Here is a 26,882-nt window from a genome sequence, read left to right as displayed (position 1 = left end):
CCCAGGAAAGATCATGACAGATAGTGAGACTCAAAAGTTTTAATTAAAGGACTTCTTCAAGGGGATTGTTGAGAAAGTAGATGGAGGTGGGGGAGGCGGAGGGGGTTCCAGACGGTCCTTTCGGAGAGACAACGTGAGAGTGTGAGATTTGTCAGGGTTGAAAGACATATTCCGCATGTTGGACCAGTTGTGATTCTATCTAGATCTACAGAGAATGAAGAAGCTGCTGCTTGCCGATCTGAGGGATGATAGATGGTACGGCAGAGGGTGGAGTCATCAGCAAAGGGATAAGGAGGATTTTCCAGAGAGTCCGAGAGATCATTGATGAAAACCAGAAAAAGAACAGGGCCCAGAACGCTACCTTGAGGAACTCCAGCCTGGGCAGGAAGAGGGGATGAAAGAACTCCATTTAGGGCCACACTCTCTGCGAGCCATGAGTGGAGATGGCCTTGGATACCTTAGGAAGAGAGTTTGGTGAGCAAGGCAGGGTGCCAGACCGTGTCAAAAGCACGTGATACGGCTTGGATTTCATGTCCGGCATTAAGGACCTCCATCCATTGTTGGGAGAGCAGAAGCAGCATGTCCAGGGTAGAGTGACCCGGTCTGAAACCAAATTGATGATCGGAAATCAAGCCATTGGAGAAGAGGAAGGATTTAATGTGTGAAGCGATGATGGATTCCATAACCTTGCTGATGATTGGGAGAATGCCGATTGGTCTGTAGTTGCAGGGATCTGTTTTTGCACCTTTTTTATGTAGAGTCGTAATGTTTGCTGATTTCCAAGCAGATGGCAGATGACCTTGAACAAATGAGAGGGTGAATAGAACAGAGCAAGAGCAGTGGAGCAGGTTTTTAGGACACGCGGGCTGATGCCGTCTGGACTGTTTCCAGCATCTGAGTCGAGGTTTGACAGCAAACTCTCCACCTTGTCGGGAGAAAAGGATACAGAGTGCAGGGACAGCTGGGTGCGACTGGGTGAGGTGGGTGGAGAAGGCGATGGGTTTGGGACACAAGGTTCGGAAGCAAACACATGTTGCGTTGTACTTTCTAAAATCTTTTCCAAACTACTTTTGCCTGACGTCCTGTCTGATTAATTTCAACATTAAATTTTGTTGAATACGGTTGTTTTATGTCGTGACTTCTTGGAGTTTCCGAGAGGAGCCCAATGTACCCTAAAGTACATAGCAAATGAACGTGTGGCTGGGTTGGAATATGCTATTACAGTAGTTGTAAGTGATACCAAGAACAGAAAAAAAAAAAACAACAAAGCTAAATAATTAATTCTCACGAATCCTAATTTACACCAATTGTCATGGTCCCCTGAAGTTGGTCCACCGATTTGGATTGGCAAGAGTCGGCTGCAGTTTTTTTTATTTATTTTCGCCCCTCATGATGTTGTTTTTTTTTTTTTTTGCTTTGGCCGTGGCTTTTGATTAATTGGTTTTCTTGTTACCACCGCCACTGAAGGGAGACGGGGGTTATGTTTTTACCCCTGCCTTTCTGTCTGTGAGCACGATATTTCAAAAAGTTGTGGACGAGTTGTGACAAAACTAGGTTGGATGAGTTGGGTAGGTGACGAGAACAAGTCAATTAGCTTTTGGTTAAGGTCCGGATACAGATCCAGCCTATTGGTGGGATAGAAAATATAAACTGTTCAGCCAGGTGGAGGTATGTGCTCTACCGAGGAGTGCTGTTCTCGTAGTATATTGATTTAAGGGTCATGGAGGAGGTTGCCTGTACGTCATTGACGTGCGGGACAAGGCCAGTGGTAGACATGCGTAATTCTAAAATTTATTGCAAGAACATAATCAGTAGACACTGACGTATGGTGCATGAGATTTAATCATGGGTTTCCCTATATCACGAGTCATCGGTTCAGTTGGGAATGTGAAACAACACGAGGAGACTTGAAGTGTCAAGGTTATAACGTAGGGAGCATGCGCGTGCAGTGCTCAGCAGATTGATCGGAGTCTCGTGAAATGCCAGGCATGACCGTTTCCCTGTGGATCGCAATGCTTGCATGATTGAAGACCCTGGCTATAATGAGTTGGGATTTATTTTTGGGATTGCTATGAATACCCATTACCCTACTACGGCGTTTATGGCCTTTTGTCTACAAACACAGAAGCGGCACAGGGAGGAGGACCCAGGTATGATGAGTGAATTATACACTGCTGATGATTGACGGATCATCGGATTGCCCCCCAAAGATAGGTTTGATCAAGAATGTGATAAAACGATGAGAGCACAAGTCTGATATTCCAGAGGTCATGGGCGAGAATTCTGCGCTCAGGTCAGTTGTGTATTTTTTTGGGATAAGGAAAAAAAAAGTTTTAATTTAATTTACTACATTGATCAAGGGCTTGTTGTGGAGTGTGTACGTAAATCAGATGGAGCACAAATAATGCACAAGGAGGTATCGGTGCATTTGTATGTGAATTACAAGGACACATTAATGTACAATGGAGAAACGCATCGATACGGTATATTGGATTGAAACGAGGATTCCATCCATCATGAGCAATTGGTTCAGGTGAGACTGCTAAACGGGCCAACCCTCGCAGGTATACTTTCAATCTATATGTATATATATATATACTTACACTCATTTGGTAGGTGTATTTTAGGGAAAATGATTACAGTGGATTATAATATACACAAACGTAAGTAAAATGTGTCTGGATGTCGCAAGCCAAATGACTGGAAAGATACGATGCAAGTCAGATGTGGCCACACTGTTTGGAGGATAGCATGATTGATCAGCCAATTACAGACACCAATGCACATGGACCAGAGAAGTTACCATACCTTATTGTCAGGTTATTCAGACCTGCCTGGAGAGTGGGTCTGCCTGGAAAAATGCCCACCGTGGGTGTTGGCATCGTTGCTACGTCAAGACCAGAGCATGCCATCGTCTGATTGACTGACGACCGGTGATAAGTGAGGTGTACCTTACCAGTTAATCTGTGATGAGGTGAGGCAAAGTGGGTAGGCTCTACCTCGTTACGGGAGACATAAAAATGTTGAGGAACAAAGGGAGCAGAAGAGTCAGTGAGGAGCTTTGGAAATGGGAGGCAAAGAGAGCCGTGCAGAGTTGGGCAGAGACCTGAATGTAGTCAGACTGCTAAGCGAAGTCATTGGCATGACATCAACACTTTGGTGTGTGTCAATGAGCCAAGAGAAGGTGGTTTCATGGCTGCATGGTCACCTGGAGCTGCAGCTACGGTGTTGAATGAGGCCTAGGATGAGTTTGGATGATCAACATTCATACCGTGCACTGCCTGGCATACGCGGAGATATACATAATTGTGGCTCCAGCAACAATTTGGGAACTTTCTGTACTTCAAGTCGCAGACACCACGCCCCAAACTGGTCACGAAGCCCTGTATTGTGACCGAGAGCCATCATCTCCCACTGCTTCCAGTCTCTGCTAAAATTGTCGTGTAATCCCGCGGTTCCATACTCCATCAATTTAACGAGGTCTTTCTTCCTGTCGCATCCGCTCATCACTTGTGCTCATTTCCTTCTCTCATTTCTCTTTGTGTTTGCGACTGCACACTTCTACGACTTCAGTTGCTTCGCTGGGTTGCTGACCTTCTCTGAGTGCGTGTCCTATTGCAGTGGAATAATTTATGAGAATTTGCTGTATCTCACCAATTACTGTGTATGAGGATAACCTGGTCTGAAGAAATGGCTCGTGTGATCATTTTCAGTGCTAATTGTTAATTCAGCATATTTTTGATATAGAATGAAGACTTAAGCTCGCTGTTGAAGAATGGCGTCGATCTGCGTCGGCAGACAGGTAGAGCAAGGGATGAAATCGGCAGGATGTTGATTGAAATTTGCTTACCGCCGTCAGAAGCAAAGACAACGAGTTGATGCGTCATGCGTGAAACCTTTGTAAGAGCAAAAAGGTGATAATGCCTGAAACGCCAGCTTGTCCTTGCTTCCCACTGTGGTTGGCGCACATCAATCAATATCCTGTTGATTTCATCCATTATTATTATCATTGAAATGACTGGTATTGCAGCAGGAGTGTAGTTTCATGGGTAACTGAATATTTGGCCATCTTTATTTCAAGCATCAAGAACAATCTGGGATGCTTAATGCCCCCCCCTTTCCCCTCCCCCCACTTCCTGGTCGACCTGACTATTCAGGTGTGCCAAATTGATTGAAACCTTACCCTTACCCTCATTCACCACAACTCTTGATGAGAGAATGTCGTGGAAAATGGCACAAACGTTTGGAATTTGTTCCTTTGCAGGGCACAGGGGATTCAGCCGGGATCCAACAGCCGTATCTACATCACTTCGATACCGATCGGCCAGTGTGGACCGTTGTGGTGACAACCGCAGTGACTCCTACGGACGAAACGCCGTCGACCCTCGCAACCTCTCTCACCTGCCCTCCGTGCCCAGACATTCACACCAGTCGCAGCAGGTTAATTTAGTTGTCAGTCCTCACTCTGTGGATGCCAACATCAAGTACATGATAACTAGTTCCACAGCACATGACGCGTGTCAATTTATGTGATTATATTGTTTTATTTCTGATGGTAAAATGCAAGGGTGTGTTGAAAAGCAATGCCATGTGTTCTTTGTCGCCAAAACAGGTACAGATATTCGAATGAAACAAAGACGAGAAGGGCACTCGGTGGAGCGCATACCCCCGCCGTGCAAAGACTGATCCACGAGAACATATCGGGCCCATGATATTTATCAAATACCGTGCTGTACAGTACTCTATCCTTTTTGGCCCGATCGCTCAATGGTGAAGAATCACTTAAAAAAAATTAAATAACTCTCGTATGCTGATCCGGATTCGGATCTTCACCAAAATCAAATCGTCTTCCTTGTCAAACACCCAACATGTTCACCAACTTTCATCCGAATCCGTTTACAACCTTTTGATATATCCTACAGACAGACAGACGGACGGACGGACGGACGTGAAACATCACCTCCTTCACCTTCGGTGGTGGAGGTAATTGTCGATCTTTATTCTACCACGGTGCGTATTCATTACCTCTGCCACCGAAGGTGAAGGAGGTGATGTTTTCACCCCCTTTCTCTCTGTTTGACTGTGTACAGGATATGTGAAAAAGTTGTGGATGCCTCTGGATGAAATTTTGTGGACAGGTTGGGTGCGTGACAAGGACAAACTGATTTGATTTTGGTGAAGATCCGAATCCGGATCTGGATGCGAGAGTTATTTCATTTTTCAAGTGATTATTCACCATTGAGAGATCGGGCCAAAACAATACATATCCTGATCTTTTTTAAATGTATTGATCGTGGATCAGACGTAACGTGGCGGAGGTATGCGCTCTACCGAGTGCCCTTCTCGTTTCATCACGTCATCACCATTGTGGTCCACATGTAGCTCCCGACATTCAAGTAGTTTTCCGATGACATCCCGATAGAACTGCGTGTCCTCCTGATTTAACCAACACTTCACATCAGGCTTGATATCATCGTCGGAAGAAAAACGTTCTCAATGAAGATGTTCCTTAAGTTTGGGGAATATATTAAAATCTGACTGAGCCAAATCTGGGCTGCTGATCCTTTCAGGCGGTGCTCCGTTGACTGTCTCTTTCTATCAGGATCATAATGGTGCATCTCTCGTCATCCCATCTCCAGTGCTTCATGCTTCACAGCAATCACAATGTCATGCTGCCCCCTGCCATCTTGACTAACTTGGCACTGAGATATCGAGTGTCAGAATCACGAAACCTCACACCCAATGGCGGGAAGAACTAATGTGTGGACCGCGTTTTTGTTTCATTCAAATATCTTTACCCCTTTTGGAGAAGAATAGGAGGCATTACTTTTCAACACACACTCATAATATCCATATACATTTAAACAACGCTGTGACGATACATAATACATATGCATTAAAAAATGAGCCCCACGTTCTCATCACGTACCACTTTTATATCACGTACCACTTTATTTTACTTTATTTTTAACAATTATTGAGCTTGCTGGCTGGAGATGAATGATGATAGCTTCAGCACTGGGTCCTGAACTGGGGCATCTGATGAGCAGCGAAGGAGCAGAGAAGATGCGTCCGACCCGGCTCGATCGGCCTGAAGAGCACTGCCTATCCTTCCATATCGATTCCTTTTCCTTTTTCTTCCAAATTATCTCGATTTTGTTTTCTCTCACTTATTTGATGTTTATTCGTAAAACCTCTTCTTCTGGTTTTTTTTTTTTCTTTCCTTTCATCTTGGTAAAGATGCTTTCCTGTATCTTTTTATTCTTCTTTGTCGATGCTTCTTGCTCTCTTTTAGTACGAGTTCCCTTGCGAGGAATTCCAAGGCAGGAGGAGGCCATGAGGCCTATAAAGCCTGTGCAATGGTTGCCAAACCCATGGTTGTTTGTCCATGCTTTATCCTTTTTAAATGATGAGCATCAAGCAAGGAAGTAGTACTTACCATTTTCAAAGTGTCTGGTTCGAACCGCTAACTTCCCAGACTCAGAGCGGATGCTCTAACCACCTCACCGCCGAGTCTGGTTTTCTCATTTTTCATCACATTGTTTTTGCGGTCTTCTTAGTTCCTCTCCCTCTTATTCTTTTTAACCTATATCTTTACCGACTCTCGAGAAAATCCTCTTTATCTCTTTGCTGATGACTCCACCCTCTGCCGTACCATCTGTCATCGCTCAGACCGGCATACAGCAGCTTCTTCACTCACTGCAGATCTTGATAAAATCACAAACTGGTCCAACACGTGGAACATGTCTTTCAATCCGGACAAATCTCACACTCTCACGATGCCTCTCCGAAAGGACCGTTTGAACCCCCCCTCCCCCATCCACTTTCTCAACAATCCTTTGGAAGAAGTCCTTTTTTTCAAGCGTCTGAGTCTCACTATCTGCCATGATCTTTCCTGGGAAAGCCACATTTCGAACCTGGCCTCCAAAGCCAGTCGCCGACTGGGAATCCTCCGTTGTGCAAAGTCCTTCCTCGGCCCACCTGAGCTCCTGACAAAGCTTTTGTCCGCAGCCTGATGGAGTACTGCTCTTCCCTCTGGGCTGGTGCTCTAGCCTCCCACCTTTCTCGGCTTTACGCTGTAGAAACCAAGGCATTTCGGATCATCGGCATCTCCCACGATGAGGCTGAGTCTTTGGGCCTCTCACTCTCACCGCAGGCAGGTCGGTTGTCTTTTTTGTCTTCTCCCGTCTCCTCTCCGGTCTCCCCCTCCTGCTCTGTCTGCAATTTGTCCCCACCATATTTCCGCAGGGCGCTCAAGGTCTGCCAACAACCCCCTTCTGGTAAAACTACCAAAATCACGAATCACTGCTCACCTTCACTCTTTCATTCCTCTTTTTCCCGCCTTTGGAATAAACTCCCTCACTCTGTTCAATCCCATTCTTCCCTCCAGGCTTTCAAAACAGCTGTTCACCACCACCTCTTATCATCCCCCATCCAAATCCTCGATCTTTTCTACCCCCGTTAATCCACCCCAAACCCATCTCCTTCAAATTCCCTGCTTTCCTTCCTGAAAGTCCCTGTAATGTCCATCTTGTGATGTCCCCATGTTCCCCGCCCCATCCCTCTCCCTTCCACAGATCTCCTAATGTGTCTGTTCCCCACTGTTTTGTCCTTGCCACTCCCACCCCTCTTGTCTCATGCCCCGTCCTCGCTGTGCGTTGTGTGTTCGCTCTCACATGAGCGTCGACAATGTGTACAAAAAAAAAAAATCTACTCTGCATTTTCATTTGTTCAAATTATTAATTTTTTTGTTTTTGGTGTTTTAAGTTTGTTTGTGAAATGTAATTGTTGCTTATAATTCTTCTTTTTGTTTTCCTTCTCTTGTATTGTACCTCATTTCCTCTGCCACCGAAGGTGAAAGAGGTGACGTTTTTACCCCTTTCTGTTGGGTAGTCGATCAAGTCGGAAAAAAAAAATCTCAAATTTTTTTTTTTGAGATTTCTTTTTCTACCCTTATTATCAGTATTTCCGTCGATATGTTTGTCTGTCTGTCTGTTTGTTGGGTAGTCGATCTAGTCGAAAATTTTTTTTTGTTGAAATTCGTTCTACCCTTATTATGACTTTTTCCATCGATATGTCTGTCTGTCCCTCTGTTCGATCCAGTGCTCCGTTAATACAATGGCGATTTTGATGAAACTTGGTTGGTAGGTTCATACCATGACCTAGTTGTGTGCAAATGAGAACCGTTGCTATTGACACCACCGTTGCCAAGCAACGGGACTTTTAAATTTTTGAAAAATCATAAAAAAATTATTTTTTCAAAAATCGGGCCACGAGCGACTGTGGGCAGTACATTCAGCCATATTGTCAAAAATTTCCAGCCGGATCCTATGAAAACTGTCGGAGAAGATAGACTTTGAATGAACCCCTGGTCGAAATAAATAAAAAAAACGAAGTTCGTTATATCTCAGAGACGATGAGTCAGATATACATGAAACTGGTATAGTAGGTTCATGGTATGTCCTTGTTATGTGTGAGAAAGAACCGTTGCTATGGACCCCTCCTTTGCCTAGCAACGGCCGAAAAACCTCTAAATGTGGGGGTATTTAAATGAAAAAACAATCTGCAGCATTAACCCTTGAAGCTAGAATCATGAATTTTCTTGTGCTTAATCCTCAGGTCATTCCCCATCGAACGGGCTCGCGTCAGGTTCTATTGGGTTGTTGACTACCCATGTCCGCCTACCGGCTTGTCTCTCTGATTGTCCGTCTGTGTGCAGGATATCTCAAAAAGTTGTGGACGGATCCGGATGAAATTTTGTGGACAGGTTCGGTGTGTGACAAGGACAAACTGATTAGATTTTGGTGAAGATCTGAAACCGGATCTGCCTTCCGGAATGTTTTGAAGTGATTCTTTATCAATGATAGTGCTAAACCGATATATAGCATGATGTCTCAAAAAGTTGTGGACGGATTTGGATGAAACTTGTTGGACAGGTTTGGTGTGTTGCAAGGACGAAGTGATTCGATTTTGGTGAAGATCCGAATCCGAGTCTGGATATGAGGCTTATTTAATTTATTAAGTGATTCTTCACCATTGAGAGATAGGGCCAAAAATGATATATAGCACGATATTTAAAACGTGTTGGGTCTGCTATGTTCTCGTGGATCAGGCATTACATGGCGGAGCTATGCGCTTTACCAAGTGCCCTTCTAGTTTTACTTCTAATTTTATTTTGTTTCCTTTAATTGTAGTTATGTTTCTCCTCCTCCTCCTCCTTTCTTCTTCTTCTTTTACAGCCAACTCTACTCTGGATGACTCCAATATAAGTCCTGCTTTTTCTAAATCTCGCATCCACATGTCTGTCATCAAATTTTCCACTCACAAGGTTTGACGAACCCTGCTCTCCCTTGTCACCAACAAAACTAATGGTACAGATGGCATTCCTGCTGTTATTCTTAAATGTCCCACTCCCGAACTTGCTCCAATTTTCTCCAAGCACACCTCCGTCTGCCCTGTCCTGAAAACCTCAGCTCATCTTCTGGTTTTCCAGCTTACTCTCCAGGCGATCTATCTGTACCTGTCGTGATGCTGCCCTCTCTTACCCCCAGCATATTAATTCTAGGGTCCCTCAAGTTCTGTTATCTCACCCTTCCTATTTTTTATTTTCATCAATGATCTCTATATATATATATATATATATATATATATATATATATATATATATATATATATATATATATATATATATATATATATATATATATATATATATATATATATATATATATATATATACATACTACCAATTATGTCCATTCCTCTGATGATGACTCCACTCTCCACTTCTCCACCAGTTATATATTCCAGTTGACCTCCTCCCAGTCCCTTGTTGCCGATCACATCTCAACTGTTGCCTCCATCAGTCAGGATCTCAATCTCATCATCTAATGGGGCACTTACAAACCTTGTCTCAAAAATCATTCAAAGACCCAAACCTTCCTTACATCCAGCAAGATCAACACAGCCACCCCTCCTCTTCTCATGCCCAGCTCTCAATCACAGCAGTCCTCTTAATATGCTCATTGTCAACATTTCCAGCGATCTCTCCTGGCCGCCTCACATCCTCAATATTTCCAAGTGTGCCTCCAATAAACTTGGTTTCCTCTTCAGAGCTCACAAATCCTTCAAATGGCATGAGCTTCTCACCCTCTCCAAATCCCAAGTCAGACCAGTGATGCAATACTGCTCCCATGTCTGGGGCGGCGTTCTTCCATGTCATCGGCATTCTGGATCGTGTCCACAAAGTCAAGGCTGTCCAACTGATTTACGATTGTACTTTGTCGAGCCATCTTCAACCTTTGGCCAAATGATCGGGCAGTCTCTTCCCTGTGCCTCTTCTCCTGCTACTTCCACAGACAGTGCTCTGTCAAACCGTCTGTTTCTGTCTCTCCTCTTCACTCCGTTCATAACACCCAGGTAGCTTATACTCGTCAGTTTTTCTGTGTTACCCTCTCCTCTTCCTCCTCCTCAATAGCAATCACCATGCCTCCTCCTCGTCCCCCACACTGCTTCTCTTTGGAACAGCCTTCCCAGCAGGGTGTTTCCAACTTCTATCAATTTGAGACAATTGAAGTCACAAATTGATCGTCTCGAGTGTAGACTCTCAATCTCATTTACCTGTTACATTTTCCCATTTCGAATTGATCGTCTTTGCTTTTTCACACACGGCACCTTCTTGGTGTTGGACTCAACCCTCTCCCTGTGAAGTTGATTTTTTTTTTTTTTTTAAATAACATTTAATTTTACGTCTTATTTTTATTCGGCTTTCACTACTTGTTCCCTTTAAAATGTTTTTCATCTCAATTTTCTTGTAATTTTTCTTCGGCTTGATCCATCTTACTGTAGTTCTTAGTGCTGATTGTTTTTGTAAATAAATTTATCTGTAAAATGTACATTATTTATCCACTTTTATTGAGTGAACTTTTTTTCTTGCACTTTTTGATATCATTGTTTGCTCACATTTCAAAATTATACTTTCTTTGATGTTTCTCGTTCCGTTGTTTTGGTTTTTTTTTACTTTCCAGATAATGATGCCCCAGAAGCAGGAAGCAGACATGTCAATGTGGCCGAACATCAGCTCAGGCCATGTTGTGGAGAATGTGGAACGAAGTATTTCGAGCCCCGATGGTGGCTTTCGCTCCATCATAGGAATCACATCACCGAACACTCCAGCCTTTCCTCTCTCATCGCTAACACCATATTCAAGCCCAAGTGAGTTATATCCATCAGATGTTTTTTTTTTTTGTTTAAATACAGCAACAGTGAGTGCAACCCTCTTTATGACACCAGAATCATGTTGTGGGCTCAAATGTCCATTAAAGGGTGTTCTGTCATGCGTTCAACTGGTCCATCTTGGGAAGAAACAAAATGTCTCTGGGGTATCTGTGTGTGCATATGGTCACAACGTCAAAGGTTTCAATTGATGGATGTTTGTGGACAACAATCCAGTGGCAGGAATTATCTTTTGGGAAACTGACAATAACATTCACTAACACCACCGTCACCATGACTGCTACCCTCACCACCACTACCACCGCAATCATTATTCCTTTAATAACTTTCACTAGCATCACCACGATTACTCCTATCTTCACATGCACCACCACCATTACTCCTACAACTACAGAGTTCAAAGAACACCTTATCCCACACAGTAATAAAAAAAACATACATGGGCGGGGCCTGTGAACAACAAATTTGATTGGTCGAGATGATGTAAAATGCCATATATTTTGTCCAAGTACTTGCTGAACGAAAGGTTTTTGAAAGCGCCAAGAAGGCGATTTGTGTTCTGCATTGTTCAAGTATAGAATTCATTTGAAATAAAGTAAGGATTTTAGAGGTCGTAGAAAAAAAGATAAAAAATCCGAATTTTACCGCCATTGATGCAGCGTCTTTTACACCACCTTATTTAACACGTTACATGAGTTACTTGTGCCTGTTTGTGTCATATATGACGTCCTTAAAACAGCAAGATTCCTGTTTGGAATGATTTTTTTATATTGTTTCACTGCCAGACAGGCAGACAGTAAAAATATTATGTCATTCCTCTCCGCGGATGTGCAATTGGGACGGATTCAGAGCCAAAATACTGCAAAACTACATGTTCGTTTTCCGATTCATGTTCAAAATAAAACATTCAATTGAAATTTGGATGTTCCTCGATCATAAACTGGCGTTTGTAGAGACAGGCAGATGAGCAGACAAAGCAAAGCAAAGCAAATTGCTTTACCCCACTTTTCACTTTATGTGCATGGGGTAAAACGTTTCATTCACACCACCACCACCATTCCTGCTATTCTCATCAACACCATCACCATTGCTCTAACCTCAAGTTTTACTACTTTTTCACATTTCTCTTTATCAGCCCCCTATGGACTCGGTCCGAAACGGGGGCCGAGGGGTTTGGTCTCAATTTTTGTGTCCGTGTGTGCGTGCGTGCAGGCATGTGTGCGTCCGCAACCATATCTCAGATATGTGTCGATCGATTTTATTCATACTTGGCACAAAGACAACATATGATGGTATACATATGCACGTCATGTTGTTTCGCGATGCGGTCAAAGATGGCTGACTGGCGGCCATTCTAGTTCTAAAAGAAAACCCTGTGTTGAATACTTCCTCAACCGTTTCTCAGACATGCATTTACCGATCTTTTTCAAACTTGGCACAGAGATAATGAATGATGGCTTACATAGGCACCTCATTCATTTTCGACAAGAAGGCCTACTGTCAGCCATTTTGGTTGTCAAACACCCGGTATCGAACACGTCTTCAACCATTCCTCGGACATGCATTTACCGATGTTGTTCAAACTTGGCGCACAGATAAAATATGATGGCTTTCATATGCTTGTCATTTCTTTTTGAGATCAGATCCAAGATGGCTGACTGGCAGCCATTTTGTTACTTAAATGTGTCCAACCATTTCTCAGACATGCATGGTCCGATTTCGTTCAAACTTGGCACAAGCGCAGTACGTGATGACATACACATGCTCTTCACTTTATTTTGTGATCTGATCAAAGATGGCCGACTGGTGGACTGACAGCCATTTTAGTTGTACATAAATATGGGCTCGCCCTTTAACTCCGTACAGCAAAATTACTAAAACAACGGGGGCTATGACATTTTATGTCTATTTTACTTGTTCATTCTAACTCTTGCTTCTTCATTATTTCTCTCTTTCTTTATCTGTCCGTCTAAGGAGAAGTGAAATCTTGCAGAAAGTTTTCTGTTAGGCTCACTTCGCTGCGCCTGGGTGGGTTTGAGGTTGAAGGAGTCACGACTGAAACCCAAATCCTATCCAGGTTCCTTCTGATGACTCCAATGCAGTATTTAGTCTTCTGTTTGATTTCACCAACACTACCACCATTCTTGCAATCCTCACCATCACCACCACCACCACTACCACCATTAATCTTACTATAAGTTTTGCTCAGACCACCACCATTAGTCCAACTATAAGTGTCTCCATTATTTTCACAAACTTATGCAGTGGAATATAAATTTTTATTGATCTATTTTTATCCATCATTTAGATGAGCTGTGAAGTTATATTTTAATATTTGTTTTATTGATTTATTTTTATCCATCATTTATATGAGCTGTGAAGTTATATTTTAATATTTGTTTATCTGATCAATGGAATTGGGGAGTAGATCAATGGGATTACACCAGATTTTAATATTTATTTGATAAATGGGATAACATTCAATGTTTGTATTTGTTGATTTGATGAATTAGATTAAATTAAATTGACATGTTTATCAATTTTGAGATGAGATTTGTTTGAATAAAACAGATTTGAATGTTTATTGATTTGGATACATGAGATTACATCAGTTTTTAATATTTATTTCATTCGATAAAATATGATCACATAACCATATTTTCCTGTTTATAAACCGCAGCCATGTTTTTCACCCTCAAAATAAATGAATTTATTGATCATTTTATTTTCTGATCTCGATCCAAATAGGTTTGTGCATTAACTTTGTACGGAACAAAATGATGGAGGTATCAACATGCTTACTCCCATGTCCACTTAATTTCGTCTAACAGTCTTATTATCTTGCCAAAACGAAGTTTTTGCAAGATCTGTTACTTGGTAAGTTTTTTTTTTTGTTTGTCTGTAATCATTGTATTTTTCACCTTTATATCACTCTGTAGAGCACGATTCTCATCAGAAACTCTTGTGGGTACACATATCGTAGTATTATTACAATACCCTTCAGCACACATAAAGGTCAAGGTCAAAGGTCAAGGTCACTTTGCGGTAAATCATGGAGGTCGACGAAACCCTTATTTTTTGAGTAATTTTAATCGAATCATCTCCAAACTTTATGGGAATGTAGTATTTGGTCTGACGCTCAGCTGATTAGTTTTTGGTGGTGATCGGCCTTGACCTTCATGGTTGGTGCCTGAGGTCAAACATATTTGACCCCAAGGTCAAATTTTCAAGTTTTAGGAACCATATCGTGTAGTACCTCAAATTGAACACCTCGATGAGTGCTTTTCTAGATATGTCAACTTGAGACATTATGACGTCATTTGGTGACATGAGGTAAACGCATATTTTTCATGGTTACTCTGTAGAACGATTCTCATCGGAATCTCTCGTAGGCAGATATTCCTCAAGGAGTCGCTCCTGGTGGATAGCAGCTCTGTTCACCTCAGTGTGACCTTAAAGAAGTCACACGTGGTCACCTTTTGGCAAGACACGGTTTATTCTCATTTTGAGAGAGAGAGAGAGAGAGAGAGAGAGAGAGAGAGAGAGAGAGAGAGAGAGAGAGAGAGAGAGAGAGAGAGAGAGAGAGAGAGAGAGAGAGAGATAGAGATAGAGATAGAGATAGAGATAGAGATAGAGATAGAGATAGAGATATATATATATTTCTATTTTTTCTTTTAAAATATTATAAGGACTTTTTTGTTCCTAGAAAAAGGAAGAAAAGGGATTCATACCGTTATCATATATATTTCTTGTGGATTTGGGCCTTGAAAAGGGCCGTTTGGGTTTGATGCAGCTTTTCAGTTCAACCAGAGGAAATCCTCATCAATGCTTTCCTTGATGAAGACGGCACATAACTCCTTGTCCAAATCAGGGTAGAACAAGTCCACCTCACTGTCACCATTATTTGCAGCCTCCTCCTTCAAAATGATGTCATCCTCTGCCAGCCATGTTGTTGGAGATGCAGCATTTCAGAAATGCTTGCTTGGTGACGTCTGACGGTATCTTCTCCCACACATTGACGATCCAGCCGCAGATCATTAGAAGGTCGACCTTTCTCAACCTCCCGCTCTTGGTGTAGGTCTTCTCCCCACTCATAATCCAGTCGGACCAGCAGTGACGTGGCCCGTCCTTGAACGTCTTGTTGATGGACACATCGAAGGGCTGCATGAGCGATGTCATCTCACCTGGGATGATGATGAGATCGGTGTTGGTCCGACCGACAGAGCAGCGCTTTGGTGTCGACGGTCTTGTGACAACTGAATGCATCCAGGACTAGCATGCTCCATCGTCGGGAGAGACCGCCATCGGGCCTGCTACTCCAGTCTGTGTGCACCCAGTCCTGGACCAGTCCCTCATCTATCCACCCCTTCTGCTGCGCACGAACAATGACGCCTGCTGGAAACTTGTCTCTGGGCATAGTCTTCCTCTTCAACACGACGTACGCGGGATGCTTACCACCGTCTGCAGTGCAGGCGAGCAAGACAGTGAATCGTTCCTTCTCGTGACGAGTAGTGTTGATTGTCACATTGCGTGCAGGCTTATTTGAGCTGGGTGCTCCATTAACAGACTCTAGCTATTGTGAATAATTTTTATTTTGATGCGAGACCAGGTGTTCTTCTTATTTCGTGTTTAATGGCATTTTCAGAGCCGCGAGACTCGATATATGCCACGCACCTAAACTCTGGTTGTCTCCGGACATTTCCAGACGTTTCCGAGCGTGGCTTTATTTAATTTCTGCACATGTTGAAGAAAACACTGTCCAAACTCTTAACCTGAACCGATTTTCAGAGTTTAAACAGCAGAATTGAGCTCAACAACAGTTCCGACTGCTGAAAAAGTGTTAATTTGGAATATCATTGAAGTTCAGCACGGATCGTTTTTAAGACTGATATTTGTTTTTTTCCTATTCCCGCCCCAACTGTCACCTTTTTTAACTGATAAAAAGTGCGGTTGATACAGCGTGAAATTTGGTATATAGTATTTGAAAAATGGTTTATTCAATATATTTATTTTATAAATAAAATCACAATGGATTTGAATATTTATTGATTTCATTAATGGGGATTCCACCAAATTCAGATATCTTTCTGATGAAATCAGGTGATAATTGCACCTCCTTGATTTGAAACTTTAAATTGCTATCAGAACCATGAACCATCCACATGTGGATGACGAAGCATGATTAATTACCGTCGCCGAAGGAGAGGGAATTGCACATGGGTCTGTTTGTTTGTTTGTTTGTTTGTTTAATTTGTCCGCACTAGAACTTTCGTGTTTTTCTCCACTTTCTCCACTTTTTTCTCCTTTTTCGTTGCATGACTTGTCCGATTGATACAAAGTTTTCACCATAGGTGTGACTACTCATGTGGAATGTTTTAATGATAATTATGACATCATAGGTCATGTGGTATGGCAGCCATGTTGGAAAAACTTTGGACCTCTGTATCTCTGAAACCGCACCAAGGAAAAAATTTGAAACTTGGCACACGGCAATTACTCCTCCTGGGGAATGTGGTGATTTTTTTTTTTTCGGATGTCAAAGGTGCCTTTGTTATGACATCATAATTGCATACATACAGTAGAACGCCACATCTGATTCGTATGAAAATTTTTGTGGATCAACAAGGGATAAAATGGTCCAAAGAAAAAATATTTGATGATGTCGTCGGTCACATGATTTGGCAGCCATAAATATATATATATATATATATATATATATATATATATATATATATATATATATATTTTTAAACCTTCAAAAATCTTCTTCTCTGAAATGGCTGAACAAATTGAGGCGAAACTTTACAACTATGACCTCCTATCCATGAGGAACAAAAGGATCACACATATGATGTCATAGGTCACATAGTTTGGCAGCCATATTGGATTTATCTTAAAACCTATAAAAAGCTTATTCTCCAGAATGGCTGGACAGATTGAGGGGAAAATGTGAAGAGATAATTGATTGGTCACATGGTTTGGCAGCCATATTGGATTGAAGAAAAATATTACATAATGTTTTCTCTGGAACCGCTTGAGCAATCGATGGGAGACTTCACAATTATGATCAAGTAGTGATGGGGAATACATATTTAAAATTTCAACTTGATGGGACACATAGTCTGGCAGGTAGAATTTTTTTGATCTGGGTTCTTTTTTTTCTTTTTGAATAAGGCTCACTTGGCTGTGCCTGGATGGGTTTGAGGGTAGAGGAGTAGCAGCTGAAATGTGAATCCGATCCAGGTTCCTCCTGATGACTTGATCTTTGCTTGTTCAGGTTCCTTCTGATAATTCCAATGCAAGCCTGTATCTATTTGGTCTTCCATTTGATTTGAATTGAATTTATTTTAGTCCCATTCTAAATTCAATTGTATAATAAAAAAAACGTCACGGGTCAGGGTCAGGTGTCCGATCAACGTGGGACGTCTTGGTACCCGGTCATCACTGCCAGCAGTTATAAAGTGGCAGTTCTAGTTATGTCTCTTATTAATTACGTAACACACCTGAACACAAGTGCCACACAAAATACACCAACACAAAACTCTACAAACACCACACAAAACAATCCTGGTGAGGCTCTGCAATCTCCGATTACTCTTTTTCTTGTTTATTTTGTTATCGATGGACGGGATGGAATGGTAAAGAGGGGGGGGTGGGGGCGGGGGGAGAGAGGGTAAAATTTAAGGGATCTCTACTGGTGGTCTAAAAAGGCTGGGCTATGGAATATGAATGTCAAAAGGGAACCATTTTATAAGAGATTGAAGTTCACAAAATATTTAGATTTTCTTTTGGTGTTCTGAAACAGAAAGAGTTTTTGTGTCATGGCAGTTTGCAGATAGGTTTTCATATAAGGAGCAATGTGCTTGTGCTAGGGTCCAGCGATGATATACCGGTTATATCGATACACTGGTATTGGAATTCTGAATAAACCGTTATACCGGGAAAAAAAAATCGGTATTTAAGAAAAACCAAAACGGTACATCACCAATAAATCGAAGAAAGGTGTTTTCCATCTTTAAATACTGTACATGATTTTAAAAGTTTTGAGTCGCTCAGTGTCTCGGCTACCCCTGGACCAGTGAAACGTATGATGTCAAGATGTACCAGGAAGTAAGTACAGCAGGTTTTAACTTTTAACCATCAAAACCTGAGCACCGTACAAGCAATTGTGTTTTTCTTTGCCCGTGTGGCTGGTTTTAAAACAATTGACAATTGGTTATTTATATGAATCGGGTGTGCTTTATAAAGCCTGTGCCAATTACCAACACAGTAATCTGCGATAGCGGTACCGGTATGAAGCGATACCGGAATCGTCCTACCGACATGGCGATCCATGAGAGTGATGGATACCTGCCTGTGCCGATTACAAACACTGATCTCGTTTGAGAACAAAATCGTTTTTAATACTAGAAGGGCACTCGGTAGAGTTCATACCTCCGCCACGTAATGCCTGATCCAAGAGAACATATCGAGCCCATTACATTTTCGAAATATCATGCTATATATCGTTTTTGGCCCAATCTCTCAATGGTGAAGCATCACTTAAAATTTAAATAAATTCGTCTCCAGATCCGGATTTTTATCTTCACGAAAATCGAATCGATTCTTTCTCATCACAAACCCATCATGTCCACCAAGTTTCATCCAAATCTGTGCACACCTTTTTTGAGATAAAGTGCTATATATTAGTTAAGCCCGATCTTTCAATGGTGAAGAATCACTTTAAAAATTATCAGATCTGGATCTGAATCTTCACCAAAATTGAATCAATTCTTCTTTGTCACACACCCAACTTGGCCACCAAGTTTCATCCGAATCTGTCCCAAACTTTTTGAGATATTGTGCTATATATAGCTTTTGGCCCTATCTCTCAATGGTGAAGAAAAACTTAAAAATTCCAGTAGTCGGATCCGGATCCAGATCTTTACCAAAATCTAATCAGTTTGTCCTTATCACACACTGAACCTGTCCATAAAATGTCATCCAGATCCATCCAAAACTTGTTGAGATTTCCTGAACATAAACAAACAGACAGAGAAAGGGGTGAAAACATAACCTCCTTCACCTTCGGTGGCGGAGATAACTACCGGTAGTTGAAGTTGGTCGTAAAATATCCATTCTCATCAAAAGGAAAAAATTTTTTAAAACAAATAAAAAAGTCCCATGTGGGAATACTTTGAAAAGTTACTACATGCCATTGATGTGTATGTCATATATGAATACGTAATGGACCATTGGACCGTGACGTATTTTTGAAACCTAAGTAAATATATATCTTATCTGATACATCTTATCTTATCTTATATGTGTGTGTGTGTGTGTGTGTGTGTGTGTGTGTGTGTGTGTGTGTGTGTGTGTGTGTGTGTGTGTGTGTGTGTGTGTGTGTGTATGTATGTGTGTATGTATGTGTATATATATATATATATATATATATATATATATATATATATATATATATATATATATATATATATATATATATATATATGTTGTAGTAGTAGTAGTCGTCGTGTATATTTGTTTGTCCTCTTATAACTCGAGAACTACGCATCAAAGAGCAAAACTAAAGGCATATCCGGAATCAGCACGTCTCAGAGGTACTACAGCACACCTTAGATGTTTAAAAAAAAGGAAAAAAATCGTCTATTTTTTTTGGCTGTTTCAATTTTTCTGCCGCAATTGACTGATTTTCCATATCGCGATGTTTTTATTCACAACCTCAACAAAATAAGACAAAGACAGACCAGTCGATGGACAGACCAGTGGACGTTTACAAAGTTTCTGATCAAAATTTGATTTTCTGATTTTAGATGCCCCGAAAAAGAAAGAGCTCCATTGGTCCCAAGGCAGCTGCAGCTAAGCGAAAACACACGAAGAGACAATAGGAGACTGAAGAGGAGCAAGGTGCCAGGCCAAATGAACAGGCTCATCGGCAACAGCAGCGGTGACAAAAAGAGACTGAAGAGGATCGATCGATCAGCCAGGCTCAATGAACAGGCTCATCGGCAACAACAGCGGCGAGCAAATGAGACTGAGGAAGAGTGTGATGCAAGACTTGAGGCAATGCGTCACCGCACTGCAGAAGCACAAGCACTGGCCCGGGCACAAGGGCACAACAATGCCAACAGTGTGGTATTCACGTATGACCCGGCTGACCCAACAACTGATGCAGACATCGGCCGAATGGACCAAATCTGCACCCACTGCTCTGCTTACAAGTTCAAGCGAGAGACCAAGGGTGTGTGCTGCAGCGATGGCAAGGTCGCCCTTGAGCCCTCTCCTACCCTTACTCCCTTGCTGAAGGAACTTCTTTCAGGGGAAGGTCTCCTCAGCAAGCACTTCCTTGACAACATTCGGACGTATAATGGCAGCTTTGCGATGATGAACTTCGGGCACAAGGAAGCTGAAGTCCAGGGCTGGAACCCGAGCTTCCGGATCCAAGGTCAAGTGTTCCAACACATTAGCAGCTTGCTCCCGCCTGAAGAGGGCCAGCCAAAGTTCCTGCAGGTCTACTTCCTGGACTCACACGCCAAGGAGCTGGCTGCCAGGAACCACAGCGGCATCAAACCACACATCCTTGAGATGCTCACAAAGTGGTTTCACGAGAATAACCATCTGGTCCATGAGCTCAAGACTGCAAGAGATGTACTTGCAGAAGGAGGCAACTCTGAAGAGCGCCAGATCATCATCAGAGAGAACAAGCGATCGCAAGGAGAGCACACACTCCGCTACAATGCCCAGTCTGCAATAGAAGCCGCCATCCTAATGGACAATGAGCCAACAGAACCCAGAGACATTGTCCTCAGACCTCACGATGGGGAACTTAAAAGGATCAGTGAGCTGCATGCATCTTATGATGCACTCCAGTATCCCATAGTGTTCCCATATGGAACAGATGGCTACAGCATCCATCTGGTGGCCAGGACTGCTACAGGACAGGATGGACGAAAACACACAGCTGCAGTACTACAGCTACCACATCATGGTGAGAGAGGGCAACCACATACTGCAGATGCAATGACTCTTTCAGCAGTTTCTGGTCGATGTCTACTGCAATATCGAGACAGAATGACTGGGCTTTATCCACCGGGAGAACTTGCTTGCTGATAACTACGACAACCTCCGTGACAGCCTCATAGCCAGTGATGGTGACCCTCGCAATGTTGGACAAAGGGTGGTCCTTCCAGCAACATACACTGGTGGGCCAAGGTGGATGCATGAAAAACAGAGTGATGCCATGGCCGATGTGCGTCGCATGGGAAGGCCTGACTTCTTCATCATGATGACCACGAATCCCAAAGGTCCAGGGAAACCTCCTGCCAGAAGAAGAGCGTCAAGATCGCCCAGACATCATTGCCCATGTCTTTTGCCAAAAGAACAAGAAGCTCATGGAGCTACTAATGAAGGGAGCCTTTGGGGAGATGAGAGCCTTCCTGTACACCATTGAGTACCAGAAGCGTGGTCTTCCTCATGCCCACATCCTCCTGTGGGTCGCTCCAGAGGACAAGGTCAAGCCTGAAGACACTGACCTGGTCATCAGTGCTGAGATTCCCAACAAAGAGCAAGATCCATTTCTGCACAAGATGGTCATGGCACACATGATCCACAGTCCATGTCCATGCCATTCCTGCAGAGCACTGAGCAAGGAAATGACGGCTACTCCAAGCATCACCGTCTCAAGCCAGAAGATGGCGGTCACACCAGTGAGATAAAGATGCGCCAGCAGGGAAAACGGGTGGTACAGGTAGTCACCAATAAGTGGGTGGTACCCTACAACCCGTTCCTCCTCCGCCAATTCAGTTGCCACATCAACGTTGAGATCTGCTCCAGCATCAACAGCATCAAGTATGTCACCAAGGGGACCGATCAGGCAGTGTTTGAACTGCAGCGAGCCAATGAGGAGGCAGGAAAGTCAAGTGGATGAGGTAGCTCAGTTCCAGAATGCACACTACGTTGGCAGCAGCGAGGCAGTCTGGAGGATCCTGGAGCACCCAATTTCTGAGCATTTCCCTCCAGTCATTGGCTTCACCATCCACCTTGAGAATGGCCAGCGAGTCGACTTAAATGTGGACAATGCCGTCGAAAGGGCACAGCCACCACCGCCAGCCACTATGCTGACTGCCTTCTTCGACCTCTGCAGTTATGACGATTTTGCCAAGACACTCAAATACCACGAGGTGCCCGAGTACTACACGTGGGACAAGTTGCGCAATAAGTGGGCCCGCCGCAAGCGAGGAGAGGTGGTCGAAGGTCCACATGCAATCTGGAAGGCTCCGGCAATTGGCCGCATCTACAGCATCAGTCCGAGGCAGGGTGACTGTTACTACGTTCGACTTCTCCTGACTGAAGTCTGTGGCCCCTCCTCCTTCACTGCTCTGAGAACCGTGGATGGCCAGGAATTGTCCTTCCGTGAAGCCTGTCTCGCAAGGGGACTCCTGGAAAATGACCAGCACCTCCACCTTGCATTGGAGGAGGCAGGCATCAGCCAGTCTGCACTAAAGCTCAGGAGTCTCATGGCAGTCATCCTCACCACCTGTTTCCCTAGCAAGCCACGCATACTCTGGGATCAGTTCCGTGACCTCCTCTCTGAAGACGACCTGTTCCAGTACCATCACAATGTTGGCAATCCTGATGCTGACTACAACGAGGAGGTCTATAACGTTGCACTTTGCTCCCTCGAGGACAAGGTGATCATGATGGGCAGCCATCATCTCAGTTCGTATGACCTACCCACACCAGAGAGGGGCACAGAAGATAGGTTCGAGAGAGAGTACTTCAGGGAAGTGGACTACAACCAAGAGCAGTTGGCTGTCCAGGCTGATGACCTCCAACAGCACCTGACAGATGGCCAGTGTCAAGTCTACAATGCAGTCCTTGAACTGGTGCAGCAAGGCAGCATCATTAAAGGCAACAGGAGCAGCAACATCATCTTCCTCGATGCACTGGGAGGCACAGGCAAGAGCTTCGTCATCAACACGATACTGAAAAAGATTCGCTCAGGAGGCAAGATTGCTCTTGCAACTGGGTCCAATGGAATTGCCGCAACACTGCTTCAGGGAGGACGAATGCTGCACAGCACCTTCAAGATCCCACTCGACACGCACCTCAAAGCCAACATGCAACATCAAGCTTGGAACAGCATTGGCCAAGGTCATCAAGGATGCTGCTGCCATCATTGTGGATGAGTCCGCGATGACTCACAAGTCAGCCTACAAAGCTGTAGACCGCACACTGCAGGACATCACAGGAGTCCAGCAACCCATGGGAGGCATCCCCACACTGCTCTGCGGAGACTTCCGGCATATCCTTCCAGTGGTCAAGAGAGGCACCAGATCCAACATTGTCAACGTCGGCCTGAAGACGTCCCACCTGTGGCGTCATGCGACTGTCAAGCACCTGACCACCAACATGCGAGCTCACTTGTCTGGCGATGAAGGGGCCACCAACTTCTCCAAGCTGCTCCTGGAAATTGGCAATGGACTGATCCCACTTGCAGCCGAACCAGACACGATCGCAATTCCTCCTGGACTGGGCAAGGTCGTCTCCACACTGGAGGAGCTCAAGGCTGAAGTCTATCCTTGCTTGACCACAAATAGAGTCAGGTCTGAGTGGCTGGCTGAGCATACAATTCATCATCGTCATCGCTGAACACCAATGTCAACCAGCTCAACAACTGGCTCATGGGAGAGTTCCCTGCGCCATCTGCGACGAGGAGGCAGTCACTTACCCTGTTGAGCTGCTCAATTCTCTCGAGCAGTCAGGAATGCCACCACACCTCTTCAAGCTGAAACTTGGTGTGTCCATCATGATCCTGTGAAACATGGAGCCACCCAAGACCACCAATGGCACACGCTGCATCATAACCCACCTGCATGCCAATGTCATTGAGGCCACCATCTCCTGTGGACCATACAAAGGAGAAGTCGTCCTTCTGCCGAGGATCCCGCTCATTCCGTCCGACTCCGAGCTGCCCTTCCAGTTTCGCCGACTCCAGTTTCCCTGCAAGCCATGCTTTGCGATGACGATCAACAAGGCTCAAGGTCAGACGTACAAGGCAATTGGTGTTGACCTCTCAGTCCCGTGCTTCCCCCACGGTTAGCTGTATGTGGCTGCCTCTCGGACCGGCAGCACAGTGAAGCTCAGCATCCTGGCACCCAACAGTCAGACACGCAATGTGGTCTACCCCGAGGCACTGGAGCATTGATGACGAACGCTGACGACAAAGAAATGTGGTGTGTCCAAATTATATGTGATATATATTAAGCACCACAGTTTACCCCTTTCTCATTCCTATTTTTCCCTGGGCAATGCTGGGTACTCCAGCTAGAATATATATATATATATATATATATATATATATATATATATATATATATATATATATATATATATATATATATATATATATATTGTTACGTTTGAGGGGGGTATGCATTCAAAGTGTAATTAGGTATGCCATGCTGTTCGAGTTTACCAGGATCTCGATGTAATAAGTAGCAATTCAGTGGTGATAAGTTGTCCAGTAAATGTTCATTTCTTCAAGGGGGGGAAATGATAAATGTCACGTAATTAGATAGGGACACGGGATAGGGTAAGGGTGTCTGCGTAAACCCCTTTTAGTATTCTCTGGAGACTGGCCGTGACGTCACAGGACAGTGCAGCAGATGGCTCCGCCCCGTGATCACGATTGGCAGAAGTCGACGGCGGTGGGCCAATAAACGGCTCGATTGGAAGTGACGAGGACAGGAGGATAAAAAGGTTCTGTTCGGGGTCGAAAAGGAAGAGGAAGAAGATTACAACCAAAAGATCGTGTTTTTTTTTTTGGTGGGGAGGCTGTTGCGCGGAGAGTGTCCTTGTTGTTGTGCTGATTCGATCCTGTTTTTCATCGTGTCTTGGAGCCTTGCTGAGCCTCGTGCCTCACCTTGGTTGGCTCTGGGGTTCTGCTGACTCGGAGTACGGGGTCGAACGGCGGGCGGACCTGCCTCCCTCTCCTGCTCGCAACTTGGCGCCAGAACTGGTTCCCTGGCGGCTGTGAGCGGACTTGGGCCAAGAACAGGAGGTCAACAGCACCACGGTTTCTCCTGCCCCCCTGACGAGAGCAAGGCCAGCTCGTCCGACGCCGATCCAGGGACAGTTGCGTCCACACCACGGTCCAGTCTGACCACCAGAAATAGCTGTGTGTGTGTGTGTGTGTGTGTGTGTGTGTGTGTGTGTGTGTGTGTGTGTGTGTGTGTGTGTGTGTGTGTGTGTGTGTGTGTGTGTGTGTGTGTGTGTGTGTGTGTGTGTGTGTGTGTGTGTGTGTGTGTGTGTGTGTGTGTGCGCGCGCGCTTGGCGCCTTAGAGGTTTGAGATCTGTATATTCATTGGAATTGTCTGTGTTTTTCCCCACGCCCGATCCCACACCATCCCGTCGAATCGCCCCAGATCCCTCTTCTTGCCGAGTCTTGTTATTTCTGGTAATAATAAAAACAAATAAACATCATCAACTCAGTGAAAAGTGACTCGTGCCACCTTCCTCGTCCCGTTTGCGGTAGAGCGATTAGAACCGCCATGTTTGGGTTATAAATAAATAAACCGCCTCCATCGTTTCGGCTCATTCTACGTTGGCGGGACTGTTCAAGTCCCGTGGACGTCACAATATATATATATATATATATATATATATATATATATATATATATATATATATATATATATATATATATATATGTAATAATTTTATTTCTTTATTTATGACAGCTGCACCGGTGTGAACCCACTGGTATATCGAAAAGAGATCGATACTGGTGGAGCCTTGCCTGTGCAAAGCCTTGTAACTGACAAGGGAGCTCACACATAGTCACCTGACTTATCTACTCTGAGTTTGATCTACTACAAACAGTCATGCAGTGCTTTACAGGTGGTGGAGGTGCTTTGCATTTTTGCGAATTGAAGAGAACATGTGGCTGTTGTGACGGGAGGGGTTCTGTATGCTGACTGTTCTCACGTATCACGATAAATCAACTTTTAAGAACCGTCACACAAATTCCTTGCTGTTTGAGTCTCAAATGCCATTTTCTCTCAGAGACTTTCCACGACTTTAGTACAACCTTAATTAATTTATTTTTTAACCTGTGCATGTTCAGTCATTTGCCAAAAGTCAGATCTTGAAGATGTTTTTACCCATTATTGCTATGAATTGTTTTGCAACATTATCCTCCTGTATTATTCACTCCGCTTGAGCTGCTCCACTCACTGTGAGCGAGCGGAACTGGAGTCCTAAACCAATAAATTACGTTTGCTCAGACTTTGGCCTGTGCCCCGAGCCTGCTTCATCCACTGGTATTTGCAAATGTGGTGGCCAACGTGTTGGCTAAACCACAAGACTTGTTGTAACAGTCTGCAGGCTTCTGTGAACGACACTTGAGGTAGCCATTGCTATTACTCATGCCACAAGTCTGAAAATGGTGTGTGTGTGTGTGTGTGTGTGTGTGTGTGTTTTTCATGAACAGACAGACAGACAGACAGACACACACATACACGAAGGTGGATACTTTGAGACTTGGGAGGGCTCCGTTCCACCTTCTGAAACCCGCATCCATGGAGTTAACCAACGACAGACGAAGCAGCATGTAAGACACACAAGGCAGGAGTGGAGACAGGAAAGCA

General features: G+C 43.8%; 1 protein-coding gene across 7 annotated transcripts in view; it reads left to right on the top strand.

Moving 5' to 3' along the window:
• Positions 1-26,882, top strand: part of LOC147014893 (tensin-3-like) — a 331,057-nt gene that overhangs the window by 267,295 nt on the left and 36,880 nt on the right. For all 7 annotated transcript variants that reach the window (XM_085853316.1, XM_085853315.1, XM_085853314.1 and 4 more), the window contains 2 exons: positions 4,265-4,440; positions 11,028-11,214. In XM_085853316.1, coding sequence (XP_085709442.1) covers positions 4,265-4,440; positions 11,028-11,214 — 363 coding nt within the window. The remainder of the gene's footprint in view (positions 1-4,264; positions 4,441-11,027; positions 11,215-26,882) is intronic.

This window comes from Eptatretus burgeri, chromosome 13 (genome assembly GCF_056783735.1).
Source record: "Eptatretus burgeri isolate ZD-2024b chromosome 13, Ebu_testis_v1, whole genome shotgun sequence".
Taxonomy (NCBI): domain Eukaryota; kingdom Metazoa; phylum Chordata; class Myxini; order Myxiniformes; family Myxinidae; genus Eptatretus; species Eptatretus burgeri.
The sequence above is the reverse complement of the archived record's forward strand: the minus strand, read 5'-3'. Positions and strand labels throughout refer to the sequence as shown.